At 61.8% G+C, this 18,008-nt stretch overlaps 1 protein-coding gene across 2 annotated transcripts in view; it reads left to right on the top strand.

Moving 5' to 3' along the window:
- RRBP1 (ribosome binding protein 1) overlaps positions 1-17,457 on the top strand; it is a 62,939-nt gene extending 45,482 nt beyond the window's left edge. Inside the window, exons 8-24 of one of the 2 annotated variants that reach the window (XM_032419435.1) lie at positions 1,349-1,487; positions 3,356-3,534; positions 3,679-3,704; positions 6,353-6,443; positions 7,268-7,360; positions 9,603-9,695; positions 9,777-9,860; positions 10,019-10,108; positions 10,786-10,878; positions 11,292-11,363; positions 11,947-12,042; positions 12,589-12,672; positions 14,572-14,667; positions 15,412-15,495; positions 15,705-15,803; positions 16,221-16,364; positions 16,876-17,457. In XM_032419435.1, coding sequence (XP_032275326.1) covers positions 1,349-1,487; positions 3,356-3,534; positions 3,679-3,704; positions 6,353-6,443; positions 7,268-7,360; positions 9,603-9,695; positions 9,777-9,860; positions 10,019-10,108; positions 10,786-10,878; positions 11,292-11,363; positions 11,947-12,042; positions 12,589-12,672; positions 14,572-14,667; positions 15,412-15,495; positions 15,705-15,803; positions 16,221-16,364; positions 16,876-16,914 — 1,602 coding nt within the window. In that variant the 3' untranslated portion in view covers positions 16,915-17,457. The remainder of the gene's footprint in view (positions 1-1,348; positions 1,488-3,355; positions 3,535-3,678; positions 3,705-6,352; positions 6,444-7,267; positions 7,361-9,602; positions 9,696-9,776; positions 9,861-10,018; positions 10,109-10,785; positions 10,879-11,291; positions 11,364-11,946; positions 12,043-12,588; positions 12,673-14,571; positions 14,668-15,411; positions 15,496-15,704; positions 15,804-16,220; positions 16,365-16,875) is intronic. The other variant, XM_032419436.1, reaches the window with a different exon arrangement.
- Positions 17,458-18,008: the final 551 nt, after the last annotated feature.

Genomic DNA, 18,008 nt, shown 5'->3' with positions numbered 1-18,008 from the left:
CGGGGCTGGGCACGTACTCTTCCTTCTCAGCCTCTGGCTGTGGCCTGGAAGCTCTTGTCTTCCCAGGAGATTGGCTGTTCTCCCTCAGAGGGAAGAAGGTGGTCCTCGTCCCCAAAGTGCACTGGGCAACATCAGCCCAGGGGCTTTGCTGCTTGTTGGCCTGATGACTTCTGGATCCCCCAGCTGGCCAGTTTGGGGGCAGGATGACTGGGTGTGGGGAGCCTTGATGTCACGCCTGCTGTGCATTTAACTTTTCGGGATGAGGAGGAAATCCTGTGGGCCCTTCTTCAGCTCAGTCACAGAATTTGGGGCCACAGCACGTGGGACAGTGGGGCTGTCTTGTGGAAGGTACTAACACGACAGACGTGAGGACTGATGCTTGGGTGTGTACAAGGTACTAAAAGGGAACACGGTTTGGATGGTTTGGGTGGAACGGAGATGGATAATTTGGTGTGTGCTGATTTTCATGTAAGGGAGGTCTGCCCCTACCAGTGAGATCAGAACCCCCGGGGTGGGCCTGGCCGTGATTATGTTTTAAAGGTTTCTGGATAGTTCTGCTTCTGGGGCTGGAACCTCCACTCTGGCCCCTAGCTTGCCACCATTAATGTGTGCCATTTCTAAAGGACCAAGGCCTCAGCCTGGCTTTCACCAGTAAGCCCCAGATGCTGAGCGTCTCCTGTCCTCTGAGGCCTTGGGCTCGCATCCCCAGCCTGTGGCCACAGAGACTCCCATCTCCTCCCTGACACCAGAGATTCTGGGAGCGGCCGACCACACGTGGTGAGGGAGGACGGGGCGTGTGGCTGCCTTCTCTGTGGTCCTGGGGTTGTCCATGAGGCCCCTGGTATCTGCTGGGGATTTCAGAGCCTCAGTGTCCCCATCTGTAACACGGGCATGACCATGGTACCTGCGTCATGGGCCGGCTAGGGATTAACCATACCGATGCACACACGATGCCTAGAATAGGGCTTTTCCATAAAATGAGCTCAACAGATGTGGACCTTGGAAGGGCCCACGTAGGAAATCTCCAAGTTAGACTGGAGGTTTAGGTTGCAGAAAGCCTTTCTGTGTCACACTGACGTCGAAATGGGGCCTTTTCTTGTTTGCAACCACTCTTCTTCACCTGGGGCCCCTCCCCGAGAATTTACTCTTTGGGTGCCAGGGTGGGGCGCCCTCCTGGCGTTCTCAGTGGGTGAGCCGACGTCGGAAATCCAGGCGCATTTTATAATGGTTGTTGGGGCGGGTTGGCAGGATGTGAAGAGCTCTCTGTCGTCCTTGGCCTCAGAGCCAGCTGAGGGTCCAGCCTCTGTCTGGCCTCCTCACGGCCCTCTTCCATCTGCCCGGTCCCCAGGCATCCCACAAGGAGAATGAGGAGGCCCTGCAGAAGCGCCTGGACGAGGTCAGCCGGGAACTGTGCCGCTCCCAGACAAGCCATGCCAGCCTGCGGGCGGACGCCGAGAAGGCCCAGGAGCAGGAGCAGCGGATGGCCGGTAAGGGCGGCCCCTTTGTTCCAAGGCCCCTAGCGGCCCTGTAGACGTGGGCCAGATGTGGGTCCGCTCACCCCCAAAGTGAGCCAGCCTTGTTGGCGAGTGAGGCAGCGTGGGATCCCTGACTCTGCCCCTCAGGGAGTCGCGAGGTGGTGGTAGCGCCCAGCCAGATGAAGGGTTTGGGGGGGCGGGGAGGGCAGAGCCGCCAGGACCGGGTGCCAGGGTGGAGCTTATGAGCGCTGGGTGCGAGGGGCAGAGCTTGCGGGCTGGGCTGGGGAGTTGAGGTGTGAAAGGTGCCTCCAGCTGGAGCCTCCCTTGCCACGGGGCCCAGCTTGGAGCTGTGGTTCTGGGTGAGCTGCAGCACCCTGAGGCCTTCGCCGACCTTCTCGACTGCCTCCTTTTGGACCTTTCCGGCTTTGCTAGCTCACTCAGCCCAAAAGGCCGGGTTCAGAAGGTGGGCCCGTGGTCTCCCTAGGCCTATAGGTGACCTTTGCCATCAGAAGAGCGTGGCGTAGTGGGGGATGCTGCGGGCCCCTGGAGAAATAGAGCAGAGGGGGCCAGTGATGGCTCATGAGTATGGGCTGAGCACTGCCATGGGCACCCAGGGCTTGGCCAGGAGTGAAGCAGAGGCAGCCGGGCCCCGTTCTAGCAGGACAGACAGACACAGGTAGATGGCCATGCATCGACCAGTCATGTAGCGCTGAGCTCTACAGACTTCGAATAGCCAACGTGACCTAAAGCAGGGTTGGTGTGCTAATTCTTTGAAGAGCCATGCATGGGGTCTGTCACAATTGCTCAGCTCTGCTGCCCTAATGCAAAAGCAGCCCCAGACAAGGTATAAACAGACAGACCTGGCTGTGTTCCAATAAAGCTTTATTTACAAAAGCAGAGAGTGGGCCAGGAGTAGCCCTTGGGGTAGTTTGCTGACCTCTGAATGGGCCAGGTGTGGCTTTAGATTGGATGATCAGGGAAGCCTGTCCGAGGCAGAGGGAATGTTCAAGTCAAATCTGGGTGACGGGAAGGGAGGGGCTGGTCTCATAAAGACCAGGAAGAGGCAGAATGGCCAGCGTAGGGCCCCTGAGAATGGGAATGAACTTGAACTTGGCCTGTGTAAGAAACAGATGCATAAGGTCGGCGTGACTGGAACAAGAAGGCAGTTGGTCAGTGTGGGGCCAGAGGCAGGGCCCAGGTCATCCCCCTCCCCGTGAGGTTTGGGTGCTGGGTGGTGTGGTGGGAGCACTCAGCACCCCGTCTGGGACGGAGATGGCATGAGCCCATTGTACTTCCGGATGCTTTGGCGCTGGGTGGAGAATGGACCAAAGGAGCAGGAGTGGCCCAGGGGACCAGGGCTGGAGCTTTTGCAGTCATTCTGTTCAAAGACAACAGGCTGGGCTCAGGCGGCCCCAGGGGTGCTGGTGAGCCAGGGAGGAATTTGGGAAGCGGTGGATGTGGAAGCCACAGGCCTCAGTGGCCTGTGAGAAGTGGGGGGCACGGGGAAGTGGAGCAGCCGGACTAGGAGACTGGGGGGGCTGGCGGGAGTGCTGGCTTCCAGGTGCCCGAGCAGAACTCGGCTGGTACGAGCCCGTCTCCCAGAGAACAGATGTTTAACAACTCTGGCTGGAATCCATTTTAGATTTCCAGCATTTTACCAGGAGTGGTCCGAGGGCATCATGTGTCCTAGAGAGCAAAGGCAGAGGTACTTTGTCCATCAGCTAGTAAGATGCCCCAATGGTCACAAATCTGTCTTAGCAGCCTAGGCACACAGAGGGGGCAGGGGAGGGAACCCTGGGTGCTGTGTGCAGAGGAGAGGTGGTGGGGGTGTCCATCTTAGTGTTTCCCGCCCCTGTCCCCCTTGCTGTCCTTTCCCTCAGAGCTGCACAGCAAACTGCAGTCCTCCGAGGCGGAGGTGAAGAGCAAGTGCGAGGAGCTGACCGGTCTCCATGGGCAGCTCAAAGAGGCAAGGGCCGAGAACTTGCAGCTCACCGAGAGAATCCAGTCCATTGAGGCCCTGCTGGAGGCGGGCCAGGCCCGGGACACCCAGGCCGCCCAGGTCAGCCTGTGGAAGGGGAGGGAGAAGGCCATAGTCCATCCTGCCGAGTAGAGAGGGCTGACAGTGGATGGGGCCCTGTCCTGACTAGTTGGCATGGGGGGCCGGTCTCACGGTGACCACGGTGCTTTCTGTCTCTCATTCCAGGCCAGCCAGGCGGAGCAGCAGGCCCGGTAAGTGGAAACGGAGGGCCACAGCCTCAGCCTGGGGCAGTCAGGCCTTTCGATGGGGCGCACAGACCCCTGGGGAAGAGCCGCCACAGGGGCCCTTGCCTTTCTCCGCTCCCTCCAGTGGCCCTGAGGACAGGGAACAGACCTGGGCAAGAAAGAGGGTCATCCTTGCAAAGAGCTCCTTGCCTCCTCTGGAGGAGCGAGACTCATCTGTGTGTGAGTGGCAGGTGCCTCAGCCGGGGGAGTCCTAGACCTTCTGCTTCCTTCCGTCTGTCCGTCCATCCGTGTCTTGGATGAAGGACTAGCTGGTCAGAGGGTCTCCAAGGCGAGGGTTATACACCCAGATGGAGAACCCGGGTTGGGGGAGAGGGGTCACTTGGCTTTCTGCCCAGATTTGCAATGTCGGTGCAGTTGGGAGCTAAGTCACAGGATTGTGCACAAGGTAACTTCACTGCTGACAGACCTTGTTTTCTCTCGGCATTGGTGAGTGACCCAACACCGGGCTGTGCTTGGGGGACTGTTTGTTTGCTGTTGCTAAGGCTGGAGCCAACACCTGGGGGGAATGGCTTGAGTTGGGGGGCTCTGAGTCCCTGGCCATCACCTCTGGAACATGCATCCCTGGGCAGATGGCCACAGGCTTGGGAGCTGGGTCCTGGCTGCCATGGCCAGGGCTCCACAGGGTAGCCATCGGCGGAGAGGCATGAAGGGTGGCCCAGACTGTCAGCTGACAAGGTTTCCTGGGCGGCTGCCAGTGAGTCACCTCCCCTGTGCCTCCTCAGGCCCTGGCCCCTGGTTCTTTCTTAGCTTCAGGCTCCATGTTTGGGGGCTGAGGAAGGAAGCCAGAGAGCCCAAAATGCCTTGTGGAAGACCCAGAACCAAGCTCTCCATGTCCCTTTCCCAGTGTGCTGCTTCGCAGAAAGCTCAGGTGGACTTCGTTCCTCGTGGTATTTGTTGGAGCAGAGAGGTTGTGTTTGATTAGGGTTTTTTGGGTTTTTGGGGGTTTTTTTTGCTTTTGTATTTTAAGATCAGATTCTTGGACCACACGGGGAGCACACAGCAAATGTGTAGGGTACTTAAGTCACATTGCAAATATGGTTAATCCTAATTTTTTGCAGCGTGCAGATGTGTTTAGCAGAAATTGGTTTTTTAAGTGTTGTGAATTTGTCAGAAAATTGTGTCTAGGTCAGGCCATCCCGTTCTGGGTGGAGATGAGTGATCCCACCCAGGTGTTCTGGAACTCGGGCGGGCAGTGGCCACCCGGGGGGTGATCGTCGGCGTGTCCTTGCCACCTGCCAGCTGCCTCCTCCTCCTCCTCGGGGTCTTGTTCTTTTGGGTTTGCTCGTGGGGTGGTTTGCTGCAGACACTTACTTGATGCAGGGGGCTTGAGGGAAAAGCTGTGAGGGCTCCCAGCACAGCTTTAAGGGTGGGGTCAGAGGTTCCTTGGGCCTGAAACCAAGACCCAAGGAGTCAACTGACTTGAAGGCCTTCCCGAAAGCTGGTTTAGAGTAACGAGGCGAGGCAGTGCCATGCTGGGAGGCCACTCCCAGGCAGGGTGCTCAGCCTGCACTTAGATTGCTCAGCCCTAAGATGCGTTAGAATGGTGGTTTTCAAAGCGTTTTTGACCGTGGCCCATGAGAACAAATACAGGTCAATATGTCCTCATCGGGCTGGCAGCGGCCCCCTGAGGCTGGCAGCAGCCCCTTCCGGTGGGCACATCCTTGGGTGGGGGCTTCCTTCCCGATTTCAAGTCCAAGTTAATCACTTCTAGACTTTAGATTTCACGTGTTCCTCGGACCTTCCCTGTCCTAAAACTTAATGCAGAACCTGACATACAAAAGTGCCTGTTTGAAGCCTGTTCCTCGGAATGGCTAGGCCAGCTCTAGCAGCATCAACCTCTCTCTCTGGATGATGAGGGTGCTCGAAGCCCACTGGGCTCTTGAGTGTGGAGAGAAGCATGAAAAGATGGGACTGACATCTCACCTGTGCCATGGCGTCTGGGGGTCATCTGGGGCTGATTCCCTGGAGCCTGGGCAGAGACCTGAGGGAGGAGCCTTTGGGTCTCAGCAGAGTTAGGTTTTGGACGAAGGATGGTTCTGCTGTACTTGGTGGAGAACAGTGGCGTCCGGAGTTTTGCTTGGGGGCTGGGGGGGGAGGGGACAGCGCCCCATGAGTCTCCAGCTCAGTAGTCCTGTGAGAAGGCCCCGCCCATGTCCCTGGAGGGCCAGCTGACATGTTCTGTGGGGACAGAGCAGGACCACGTCGAGCAGGAGCTGCGTACCAGGGGACAGGGCTCAGTTCACTAGAAGAGAAAGCTGGCTGGGTATATCCCTTCCCTGGCCACTGCGGCTGCTCTGACCTCTGCCATCCCAGCAGCCTGTGTCACCAGGCAGAACTCTGGTGGCCTTTTGGGGCTGCACACAGCCAGGCCCCCGGGCCGTTGGGATGAGTGGGGAGGATGGGGCGGGGGTGGTTCCTTGGGCTCCGCTGAAAGCTTGTGCCCTGTGAGGTGGTTGGGGGCAGCAGGAGGGGACTGACCCCAGCCAAGTGGCTCTGGGTGGGTGTCCAAGCAGCAGAAGGGGCCCTGCAGAGACAGGGCCTGGGGACACTGTGGGCACTGGGAGCCCAGCGGTGCCGTCCCTCTCTCCCTTCAGCCTCAAGGAGCTGGAGTCCCAGGTGCGGTGCCTGGAGGAGGAGGCCACTGAGCTCAAGGAGGCCGTCGAGCAGCAGAAAGGGAAGAACAACGTGAGTGCTGAGGGGCGTGGGTGTGAGGCTGGGCTTGCGTGAACCGCAGCCCTTATCCCTCAGGAAGGGGGTCGGCCACCTCTTCACGTTCCATCGTGCTACTCGTGGCTGGAAGCCTGCCGACTTCCGGGGGCTTGGCGAGGCCTCCTTTCCCCTTGGGTCCATCACATTCTCAGGGCTGCCGCCCACTGGGTGGGCTTGGGTCCTATGCCCAAGCGTGGAGCCCCCTCCCCCGCCCCACCTCCCAGCCCTTGATGGGGTTGGGATGTCCTGCTTGGTCTGGTCTGGGGCACGTGGTCGCCTTGGAGTGGGGAGGCTGGTGTCGGGAGAAGGGGATAGAAAAGCCCCTTTCCTCTGCAGGGGTGCAGAGGGGTCTTAGCTGCATCCTCCCCGCCGGGCTGCCCCTCACTGCTCCTCACACAGCCCAGGCTCGCTGGCTGCCCCATCTGCTCTTCCCCGGGGAGCCCCCGCCTGCACCTCCCTGGGCCTGGCATGGCCAGAGCCACTCAGCGGTGGCAAGAGCCTCTGTCTGAGGAGCCAGGCTGACCCTCTCTTCTGTCTCCTTCAGACTAGAACCTCCCTGAAAGGACGCGCACCTCCTCACGCCCTCATACCACAGCCACTCCATAGCGGGCTGCCCCGGGGAGGCCCGCAACATGGGCCAAGACAAAGGGCATTTTGTCCCTTCGCAGCTCCCTGTGGGCTCCCAAGTGGGGTCAGGGACGGTCTTCCCGCCCTGCTGAGCCTGGCGGAGGCAGCTTGTGGGGGATGTGTTGGTGGCTGCCCCCACCTGGCCACTGACCTTTCCCACATCTCCCCCTCAGGACCTCCGAGAGAAGAACTGGAAGGCCATGGAGGCCCTGGCCTCGGCCGAGAGAGCCTGCGAGGAGAAGCTACGCTCCTTGACCCGGGCCAAGGTCAGAGTCCTGCGCGCTCAGCCTCACCTGCTGGCTTAGCAAACCACATAAAACACACAAACTGTGTGCAGAGCAGCCTTGGCCGTGGAGCCTCAGAAACCCATGCCAGGGGCCCCGGGGCCGGCAGACAGTGTGCCCTGTGCCCCTGCACCTTCCTGCTTGCCCTCCTCCTCCCCCTTCCTTTGCTTCGTTTCTCCTTGAGGTGAAGGGGGAAACGTACTCTTGGTGCTTTCTCTCAGCTGGGCCCTTTGCCGGCAGGGCACAGAGACAGGCGATGGGGGCTGTGAGCCCACCTGGCTGACTGCCTTTGAGTGAGTCCAAGGTTGGGCTGTCCTGTGGACTTGCTTCGTGTTGTTTTCCCCCCCCGCCACTTCCTCGGGGCCTCTGAAGTCATGGCCCCGAGGGTTCTGTGACCAGGCTTTACAGTAAACCACGGAGGGAAGGCTGTCTTTAGCAGCAAGCACTTGGTCCCTGGAGCCCGATGGGTCCCGAGCTCTGCGCCACCCAGGTGGGGGGATTGTGGGTGTCTCTGTGTCCAGGGCCCCCACGTTGCCTCTCGAGCGGGCCGAGAGCCAGCGCTGAGCTCTGGTGGGGGCAGCGGGGTGGGAGAAGGTGGCCCGCACCAGTGGCCAGTGAGGGCCTTGCCCACCCCCTCTCTCGGCCTGTGTGCGTCCTTGATGAGAGGCCCCAGGCACAGCCCTCCCCTCCCAGCCTCGCTCATGCAGAAGGCACATCTGTCCTGTTATCAGGAGCTTTGCAGGGACTTTCATGAGCTTCCCAGGAAGCCTGAAAGTTGTATCAACCGAGGCCCCAAGTCGAGGCGGGAGATGGAGAGCTGGCCTCGGGTCCCTCTGGGGCAGTTGTCCGGAGACTCCCCAGAGGTGACCAGGGAGCCTGTTGGCCTTTTGTGACAAAGGCGGGAGCTGTGACGGGAGGCGGCGCCTGGCTTGCTCCCAGCCATGCCGCCGGCCTCCAGGGCCTCTGGCTCTGGCCTTGGACTCACATGACCCCGGGGCCTGATGGGGGTCCTGAGGTCAGGGACCCACAGAAGGCCACTGGCATTGTCTGCATCTCTGGGTCCGCTTCTGAGACTCGCGTCCAGATCCCATGGGTGCTCTGGTCAGGCCGGGCGTCTGTTGGTCATGCACATTCCAGAACGCCGCTCGAAGGCCCTAATCCAGTCGGAGTTCTGGTGCCCCCTCAGGTCTCCAGCTGAGCCATGATCTTGGCTCAATCTGCTGGTGACGGGTGGTTAGATAAGACTTTCCTTTAGCCGGAAACCTCCCCAGGGTCTGGGGAAGGGGGGGTGGTGTTACGTGTCCCCAGGGACACGTGTGCTGTGCAGGGCTTCGCTTTATAGCTCCTTCCGCCCTCCTTCCGTCCCTTGCTTGCACCTTGTGCAGGAGCCTTAAGGAGGACGGGTGGGGTCTGGCCTGGCACAGCCACCCAGGGTGAGTCAGACTTCGGAGGAGATGTGACCCCCACGGAGCTCTTAGCCCTTCTGGGTGGGTTCCTGCCTTCGCAGATTGCAGCTGCTGATCCTTGCCCCTCTGGGGCTGCTGGGCGCGGCCCCTCCTGGCCGGCGGTAGCCCCTAAGTGGTGGCCGTTGGGACATGCGCCTCTCCTCTGTCTCCTCCCCGGCCCCCACAGCAGCTTGGTCGTCCACGCACACGCACGCGCGCACACACAAGCTCGTGTGGAGAGCTCTAAAATTGAGAACCGATTGTGGGTGGGTTCCTACTGGGAGGTGGCAGGGGAGCCTGCGCCTGCGCCGTGGGCTAGCTTGCCATGTCCCTCCAGCCGAGCGGAGGTCGCTTAAAACTGACCCAGCACAGGGCACCGGGGTGGCTCAGTTGGCTAAGCGACTGCCTTCGGCTCAGGTCATGATCCTGGAGTCCTGGGATCGAGTCCCGCCCGCATCGGGGTCCCGGCTCAGCGGGGAGCCTGCTTCTCCCTCTGACCCTCTCCCCTCTCATGCAGTTTCTCTTTCTCTCTCTCTCTCAAATAAATAAATAAAATCTTAAAAAAAAACAACTGACCCAGCACAGGCCACGGCGGCCAGAACCTGCTGCCGAGGTTGAGCCCCACCCCACCGCCCCCATCAGCCCCGGGCGCCTCCCGCCTTCTCCTTTGATCCTGTCCCTCCCCCGAAGAGCTGAGGTGGGGCCCAGGCATCTCCACAGACACGCCCTGGGGTTGCCCCAAAGCACAGGGCTGAAGGCCGCCCTCCCCTCTCCTCCAGGAGGAATCAGAGAAGCAGCTCAGCCTGATGGAGGCACAGACCAAGGAGGCCCTGTCGGCTCTGCTGCCGGCGCTCTCCAGCTCAGCGCCCCAGGTAGGAGGGGGGGTGGCCCCCAGGGGACCCCGCTGCCTCGAGGGAGTGTCTCTGGGCCCCATCTTGCGCATGTGGTTGCAGAGTTACACCGAGTGGCTGCAGGAGCTCCGAGAGAAGGGCCCCGAGCTGCTGAAGCAGCCGCCGGCTAGTGCAGAGCCCTCTTCGGTGAGCATGGCTGCCCTCTCCGCGCCCCCCTCCCCCCCCATCGCCGGGGCCACCGCTGTCTCCTTTGCTGTCCCCTGGCCCCAGTGCCCGGAGTTGTCTCCTTGGGCAGTGGGGCGAAACCTTTGTGTTTGGCTAACCAGAACCCTTTCTGCCCCCAGGACCTGGCCTCCAAGCTGAGGGAGGCTGAGGAGACCCAGAGCAATCTGCAGGTCGAGTGTGACCAGTACCGCACCATCCTGGCAGAGACGGTAGGGCTCGCAGCTGGGTGGCCCTCAGGGGGCTGCTGGGAAGCTTGCAGAGCCTGCAGGCAGGAGGCGGGCCAGTGGCCTTGGGGAAGGGAGCCCTGGGTTCAGATGCTGGCTCTGTGTGACCTTGGGCAAGTCACGGTCCCTCCCTGGGCCCCATTTCTCTGGCTGAGCAGTAAGGGGGATGAGGGAGGGGCTCAGGCCTTCACTGCTTCTGAGCTGAGGAGGGGGCTGGGTTGCGGGTTTGGGGCTGGCTCTTCGGGGGGTTGGGGTGCAGAGACAGTCACGACATGGAATAGACTGGGAAAGGAAGAGGTGAGCGTGCGGCTGGTGGCCGGCCTGAAGCCACACTGTCTCTGTGACTTCAGGAGCCATGCTAGGTCCAGCCCTCCTGCCTGACCCCATCCCATGCTCCTTGCCCCGGGGCCACCGAGGTCAGCGCCGGTGGCAAACCCCACCGAGGTGAGAGTCCTAGTGGCCTCCCTTGTGGGGCCCACAGTCTGCATTTGCACACTGGCAGAGACCCCACTCCAGGACTGACCCACCTTCCTCCCGCCGTGACACTGTGACAGAATCAGAGCAGCCATCCCAGAGGAGCCAGGGGACAGGAGGCCGCAGCCGTGTTCATGGGGGGCAGGGTCTCCGGGGAGGGGGCCGGCCTCAGTGTCCCATCCCCCCAGGAGGGCATGCTCAAGGACCTGCAGAAGAGCGTGGAGGAGGAGGAGCAGGTGTGGAAGGCCAAAGTGAGCGCCACGGAGGAGGAGCTCCAGAAGGTACAGGAAGGGCCCTGAGACCTTGTCCCAGGGTCAGTGACACAGGTGTCGCTTGGGGGGTGGGGGGTCCACCTACCCTAGGAATTCAAACATAACTTACCAGAGACTGACAGGTCAGAATTTATCAAAACTAGAGGGAAAGCCGATGGGGGCGGGTGGCGGTCCCGTGGGTCTCTTGGGAGACAGGAGGTGAGTTTGCTGGGTTTTGGTGACACCACATCGAGTGGGACTGTGGAGTGATAGCTGACTCCTCAGTCTCAAGAGCCCCTCCCCGCAAGGAAGAGGCTGCTGGTCACCCTTGAGGTGGGCGGGCACCACTGGGCTTTCCCGGGAGGTGTCCCGTCCTGCTTGGGTCCTGGGACCGTCCCCTTCCAGGGGCTCAGGTTTGACGGGGCCTTCCCCTTGCTTGGCAGTCACGGGTCACAGTGAAACATCTCGAAGGCATTGTAGAGAAGCTAAAAGGAGAACTTGAAAGTTCAGAGCAGGTAGGTGCGGGGCTCTGCTCAGTGGGCCGCTCTCCTTAGTACGGAGGCCCCCGTAGTTATTTTTCCCTCGTGGACTGCATGTCTTGAGGGAGGCAAAGGGGTCTCGTCAGTCCTGCTTTTCTGAGAGCCACTCACAGGCTCCGTGGCCCGAGGCGGCCGTGGGGCCCCGCTGCACGGCGGCTCCTGCAGAGGACGCGTCGTGGGAGGGGTGTGAGGTGGCCCCAGTGCTCTCTGCAGACACCCCGTCAGCCCTGGCCTTCTAGAGGGTGCCCCTGGCATCCCCCTGGCATCCACCTGGCATCCACCTGGCAAGCAAATCTAAAGCTCTCCTCTCCGCCCCTGCTGAGGCTGAGAACACGTCTGGGCCCGGGAGTGCTACAGTTTGGGAAGGTGTTTTGTTGCCAGGGACTCGTCTCTGCCTGTCCTTGGTCGGCCCGTTGCCGACAGGCCATGGGTGGGCTCCCAGCCCTTACCCTGAGCAGCCAGACTTGTCGCCCCGTCACCCTGTTCCCTGTGGTCACTGCCTCCTGCGGGTCCACTGGAGGCGTCTGACGCGCACGTGCGTGTGCGTGTGTCCGTCCAGGTGAGGGAGCACACCTCACATCTGGAGGCAGAGCTGGAGAAGCACATGGTGGCCGCCAGCGCCGAGTGCCAGAACTACGCCAAGGAGGTGGCGGGGGTGAGTCTGCCCATGGGGTCCCCGGCCGCTGGGCGTTTCTCCCCCGCCCTTGGCTCTCACTCACCTGAGCGCGGCGTCTGGGTTCTCAGGCTTTGGCCCTGGCCTCGGGCCAGCTGACCGAGGTGTGGCAGGGGGCAGGGTGCAGAAAGCGGGCCCCACGGACAGGGCAGCCTTACGAGGAGAATTCTCTCCCTAGCCTGGGGACACCATTTCAGGGGCAGACGGGTTTAAATCTGATACTGGTTTCTGGTTGCTCGGAAGCCAAAATCACAAGCCTGTGCCCTCCCCGCCATGCTGGTTTGATCTCAGACTTTGGGCCTATTTTACAAGACAGTCTGTAAAGGAAAGTCCAAGGCAGGCATGTAATGGATTCTGTCTTCCCGATGTCTTCAAGAAAGACAGTGGTTCTAGAAGGCCTAGGAGCCCCCGCCTGCCTGCTCTGCTCTGTGATGTTCTCGGGTGGTGGGTTATAGCGACGGGTCGTGTTCGCTTGTCTGAACTGGTTTTCTCCTTTTCCCCATCACCTGGGTCCATTTCCTCTCCAAGTTGAGGCAACTTTTATTAGAATCTCAATCTCAGCTGGATGCAGCCAAGAGTGAAGCCCAGAAACAAAGCGATGAGCTCGCCCTGGTGAGTGAGCGTGGAGAGGAGTGGGTGTGTGCCAGAGCGCGTGTGTGTGGGTGGGTGTGTGGGTGGGTGTGGGTGGGTGGGTGGGCGGGTGGGTGTGTGTGTGGGTGGGTGGTTAATTGGCCAGTCGTGCTTCTCCACCCCGTCAAGGGTAACGCGGCATGGTGGAGGGGAGGTGTGCGCCGATCCAGCATTAGGGGCAGGCTTTTTTTGTTTTTTAATTTTATTTATTTATTTGACAGAGAGACACAGCGAGAGAGGGAACACAAGCAGGGAGAGTGGGGGAGGGAGAAGCAGGCTTCCTGCCGAGCAGGGAGCCCGACGCAGGGCTCGATCCCAGGACCCCAGGATCATGACCTGAGCTGAAAGCAGACGCTTAATGACTGAGCCACCCAGGCGCGCCTAGGGGCAGGCTTTGATGGGCCCTGCTGGAGGGGCTGCAAGCTGCGGGGTGGCTGCCAGGACCGGCTGCCAGGACCGGTGCTCATGCTCCACTTCCTGTGGCCCCGGGGGAAGGTGCTGGGAGCTCAGGGCTGGGGCTGGGGGCAGTCCAGCTCCCTGTGAGCCCTGTGGCTCAGACCAGTTCGGTCAAACCTGTGGGCGTGCAGGGAGGCCTGCCGTACCCCACGGCGGGGGCCGGGCTGGGGTGCTGCCTTGGCAGAGGTGTGGGGCTTCCTGCCGTGCAGGTGGCCTCAGGTCCTCCTAGCTGTCCGCTTTGGTGGCTGACCCGCTCCCTGGCCCCTGGCGAGGTCAGCCAGGCCTCACGGAGGTGGGCCTCCCCTGCGCCAGGACCAGCCCCGGGGCTTCGGCCACAGCCCGTGCTGCTGGATCTGCAGCCTTTCCTAAAACCTTGAGTTAGTCGTTACCACTTAGAAATTGGCAGTTTTGAAGACAAACACATGTCTGGTTTTTGGAGAGGAGCCGGCAGGTCTGGTCTGGGGTGCGGGCACTCCCCCAGCAGCCACCGCCGAGCCGCAAGCAGCCCCCGCCCTGGGGCACGTGCGCCGGACCCCCCAGCGCGCCCCTGCTTGTTCAGGCCTCACCCGGAACCAGCACACCGGAGAGCGGGCACCATCCGGGCCAAGTCGCCTGAGCCCGAGGGCCACTCGCCAAAGCCATGATGGCCTACGCCGGGTCTGGGTGTCGGGTCCTGGGCGTGCCGCCCGGGTGGGGGTCATGTGCAGAGAAAACCCCTGAATTTCTCATCATCACAGGCCTGTGCATCTTGGTGTCACCTTTGGGGGGCTGCTGTTGGGAGGGAGGGAAGCCGGAGGGCAGGCCTGCCGATGCCCTTTGGCGCAGTGCCTCTTGGAGGGGGCCCGAGACCACCCAAGGCCCCCGGGACGCTCGTACCGAGGGCCCACCCTGATCCTGACTAGAACCTTCACCCGAGCTTCGTGGGTGACGCAGGTGCTGCTTCAGATCGGAGGCCCCGTGGCCTGGGGGCCCCCCGGTGTGTCACCTGCCCCCAGCGGTGGAGCCCTGATGTGAGGGGACCTTATTAGGCGGGTGTCCTCTCATCTTTCCTAGACCCCAAAGAGGGCTCTGAACAGCGGACTGCATCTGAAAGGAATCCGGGACCTAGGCAGTGCCGTTGGTACCGAGCCCGTGCGCCGCCTCTCACTTCCTTTTCGGTTCCTTAGCTCTGCGTGCGCCGTGTCCGTCAGCGGTCACCTTGCTCTGCGGAGGGCTCCGCGGCTGGCCTTGGAGCAGAGCACAGGGATGGCCCCTAGGCCTCAGTTTGGCTCTGGTGAGGGGTCATGGTTGTGAGACCAGGTCCTCCACGGGGCTTCAGCCGTTGGGAGCATCTGCCGTCCTCCTGAGGGGGTCTGTGCGCACGCGCGTGCACGGTGGCCGTGTCCGGCTGTGATTGGCACAAACCCCCACCCCTCCCTGTTTCAGGTCAGGCAGCAGTTGAGTGAGATGAAGAGCCACGTAGAGGATGGTGACGTAGCTGGGTCCCCAGCTGCCCCCCCAGCAGAGCAGGACCCCGTCGAGGTTAGGGCGGTGAGCCGGTCCCCAGATGTCTGTCACTAACAGCCCGCGTGGGCCCCCTCCCGCCCATTTGGAGAGCAGGGGCGGCAGGCCTCTGTTCCGGCTGAACGCTGGCTACTCGCAGCCTCCACCGCCTGCTCTGTCCCCCCGCCAACCCCACCCCCCCGCCCAGTCAGGCGCGGCCCAGGTTCTGAGGAAGCCCCAGAGCAGAGGAAAGGGCAGGGAAGTGGCCAGGTAGAGAGGTATCAGGCGCTGGATCCTAACCATGTGTGCGGGAGGGGTGGGAGGGCGAGTCAGGGAGGCTGGGAGGCTGGGCCTGCGCTTAGGGAGTCTGGTCTCCGCTGTGGCCCTTGCTGCGACGTCCCTAGCAGGGCGCTTGCTCTCCAGACTTCTGACCCGAATAACTGCGGTTGAGAGCCCTCCCCAGGGGCCTGTCCCCAGAGGAGCAGCGGTGGGGATGGAGTTGTGCGGCTGGGGCTCGCACCGTGGCTCTCGCTAAAGGCACCTGGGGTCAGCAGAGGTCCTAGTAGCGCCTCTCTTCGGTCCCCCAGCTCTGTCCCTGCGGGCGAGGCACCATCTCCCCTAAGGGGGAGCTCTGGGCACGGGGGCAGCCGGAGGCAGGGAGAGGCTGAGGGAGCGCCAGTTGCAGCGCCAGTTGCAGCTAGAAGGTGGAGCCTGCCGGAGCCGCGGTCCCCGCGGGGGTCCTTCCCCAGCTTCCCACAGTCTGTGTGTGGTGTTTCCACGCAGCTGAAGACGCAGCTGGAGCGCACGGAAGCCACCCTGGAGGGCGAGCAGGCGCTGCGGCAGAAGCTCACGGCCGAGTTTGAGGAGGTCAGGCCCTGCCCCTGCAGCCCCCAGCGCGCCAGGGCCAGTGGGGACGGGGGTCGGGACTCTGCCGGGCCATCTGGCCTCGGCCCCCCCACCCCCCCACCTTGAACCCGTGTCCCTTCCTGCTGGGTGTCCCGCGGTGGACCTGTGGGGTGTGCCTGTGGGGTGTGCAGGGCCTCCTGCCCATGGCCTGCTGCCCTGTCTCTACCAAGGCTCAGAGCTCGGCGTGTCGGCTCCAGGCAGAGCTGGAGAAGCTCCGCAGCATGGGGTCCCTCGAGTCTTCAGAAGCAGAGGAGGTCTCGCAGCTGAAGGTAGAAGGGGGGGGCGGGTCAGGAAAGGAGGGCCACCAGGGGCTGGCTCTCGCCACCAGCTTCCCAGGGTCGCTGTCTGGGGTGGGAGGGGGAGAGGAGCCCTCTTGAGGCCCCTTGAGCAGGGTCCAGCCTCATTTGGTGGTGATGGGGGGTGGCGGGATCCCTAAACCCCCAAGGTCACGCCGGACAGCCACTAGTCAGTGTGGCTGTGTCCAGGAAGTAAAACTGTCACAGCAGCCCCAGTGCACCGCGGGAGCTTTCCCCAGTGTCACAGGAAGCTGGTGGCGGGACACCGACCGCAGCCACACGCCTCTGGAGGACTCCCGGTTCGCGGGCAGCGGGGCCCCTCGGGCAGAGCCAGGTGCTCCTGCTGCGTGCCGCGTGATGGCTCATCCCCTTGGACCCTCTGACCCCCAGGAGAGACTGGAAAAAGAGAAGAAATTAACCAGTGACCTGGGACGCGCTGCCACCAAATTGCAGGAGCTTCTGAAGACAACCCAGGAGCAGCTGGTGAAGGAGAGCAAGACGGTGAAGGAGCTGCAGGGGCAGCTGGACAAAACCGTGAGTGTCCCGGCCCTGCCCACAGTCTCGGCTCCCCCAGCCCCTGGAGGTGGGCCCGCCCCCCACAGCAGGGGGGCCCCAGGACTCCTGGGCTGCAGGGCAGATAGGAGACCCAGGCCTGGGGGCGGGACGTAGTAGGGACAGCCTCCTGAAAGCAGGTGGCAGGACCCGCAGCCTTCCGGGCCCAGCCCCCACCCTTCTGCTGTCCCCCTTGGTGGGAAGTGCATCCCTGACGTCCACTGCCCGCTAGGTCCTCGCTCTGCACAGCCTGGGGTGCTGGGGTCCTCACCCAAACTCAGGGACCTCCCTCTCCTTCTGCCGGCTCCCCCCCAGCCCCTGGAACCACTCTGGTTCTCTGGACTTGCTGGGCTGGGCGTTCTCTGAGGGGACGGGAGTGGTGTGGGGGTGTTAACCCCAAGGGGCACTGGAGGCCCCTAGGAGTTAGGAGTGAGCACTTGCCTTGGCTCCTTGGCCTCAGCCTCTCCCTTCCTCTGCCCACCTTTGTTCACAGGAGGATGGTAGCAGCTCAAAGGAGGGCACATCTGTCTGAGTCTCCTCTTCAGGACAAGAAGTTACTGTTCAACTTACCAAAATGCCTTACACATTCCTTACAAATAAATCAACCAACCAACCAACACAGCGTTATCGAGGCCCAACCTCCAGTAGCTCTGAGAGAAGCCATTAGAGACAAGAGTCTCTTAGAATCACAGAAATAGATCTTCCAGACCCTCTGTTTGTAAAAGAGCCTTTGTCACATTTGATAAACACTATTCCCCAGGACCAGCCCTGGACCACCACCGAGCAGACGCCAAAGCCCTTATCAGCTCTGTGACAGACCCCAGGGGATGTGCTGGGGAGGCCGGGACCTCTGGGTATCTGTATGTCAATCAGTGCAATTGTTTTCTTTCCCTGGGTTGGGGCGTCAGGAGGCGGGCGGCCCCGGGGGAGAGTCTCAAAGGCTGTGGAGCAGACTGGAGGGTCACAGCCCAGCCCAGCGAGGCAGCAGCCCCTCACCCCCGGGAGAAGCTGCCAGCAAGAACGGATGTGTGACCTCCTGGACGTTCATGCCATTAAAACCAACATTGTCGCCCGGCGCTTTTGGTCTCGTCTGGTCTGCTGGGGCTCCCCGGCCTTGTAACCATGCTGTGTGGCACCCGTGTGTTCCAACAGTATTGGGATCAGGGTGCTGGGAGTCTGGGGAAGGCTCCCCAGAGAAGCGAGCTTACGCTGGAGCTCACCAGAGCAGGAGGTGTCTGTCTGTCAGGAGAGGGGAGGAGGGCTCACGGCGGAGGGGACGGCAGGTGCAGGGATCGGTGGCGAGGGCGAGCAGGCCTCGTGGAGCCAGCTTACGAGGGACGAGGCATCTGGACAGGTAAGGCAGGAGGAGACCATCATACCTGTTCTGGCACTCGGAGGGGACTGAAGAGAGGGGAAGCCCACAGGACTTGGGACGCGGATGCCGTGCTTTCTGGCAGGAGACTGAACAAGAGAAAGTGACCAACGATACCTGATGCTGACCATGTGCCCAGCCTTGTGCTTGGTTCTCACGTGAGACCTTCCAGTCCCCGTGGGAGGTACGCCCCACGCCCCCCCTTTCTGCAAAGAATCCGCACAGAAGTGAAAGTAGCTCACCTAGTAAAAGGC

This window comes from Phoca vitulina, unplaced genomic scaffold (assembly GCF_004348235.1).
Source record: "Phoca vitulina isolate PV1807 unplaced genomic scaffold, GSC_HSeal_1.0 scaffold22, whole genome shotgun sequence".
In the NCBI taxonomy this organism is placed as follows: Eukaryota; Metazoa; Chordata; class Mammalia; order Carnivora; family Phocidae; genus Phoca; species Phoca vitulina.
The sequence above is the reverse complement of the archived record's forward strand: the minus strand, read 5'-3'. Positions and strand labels throughout refer to the sequence as shown.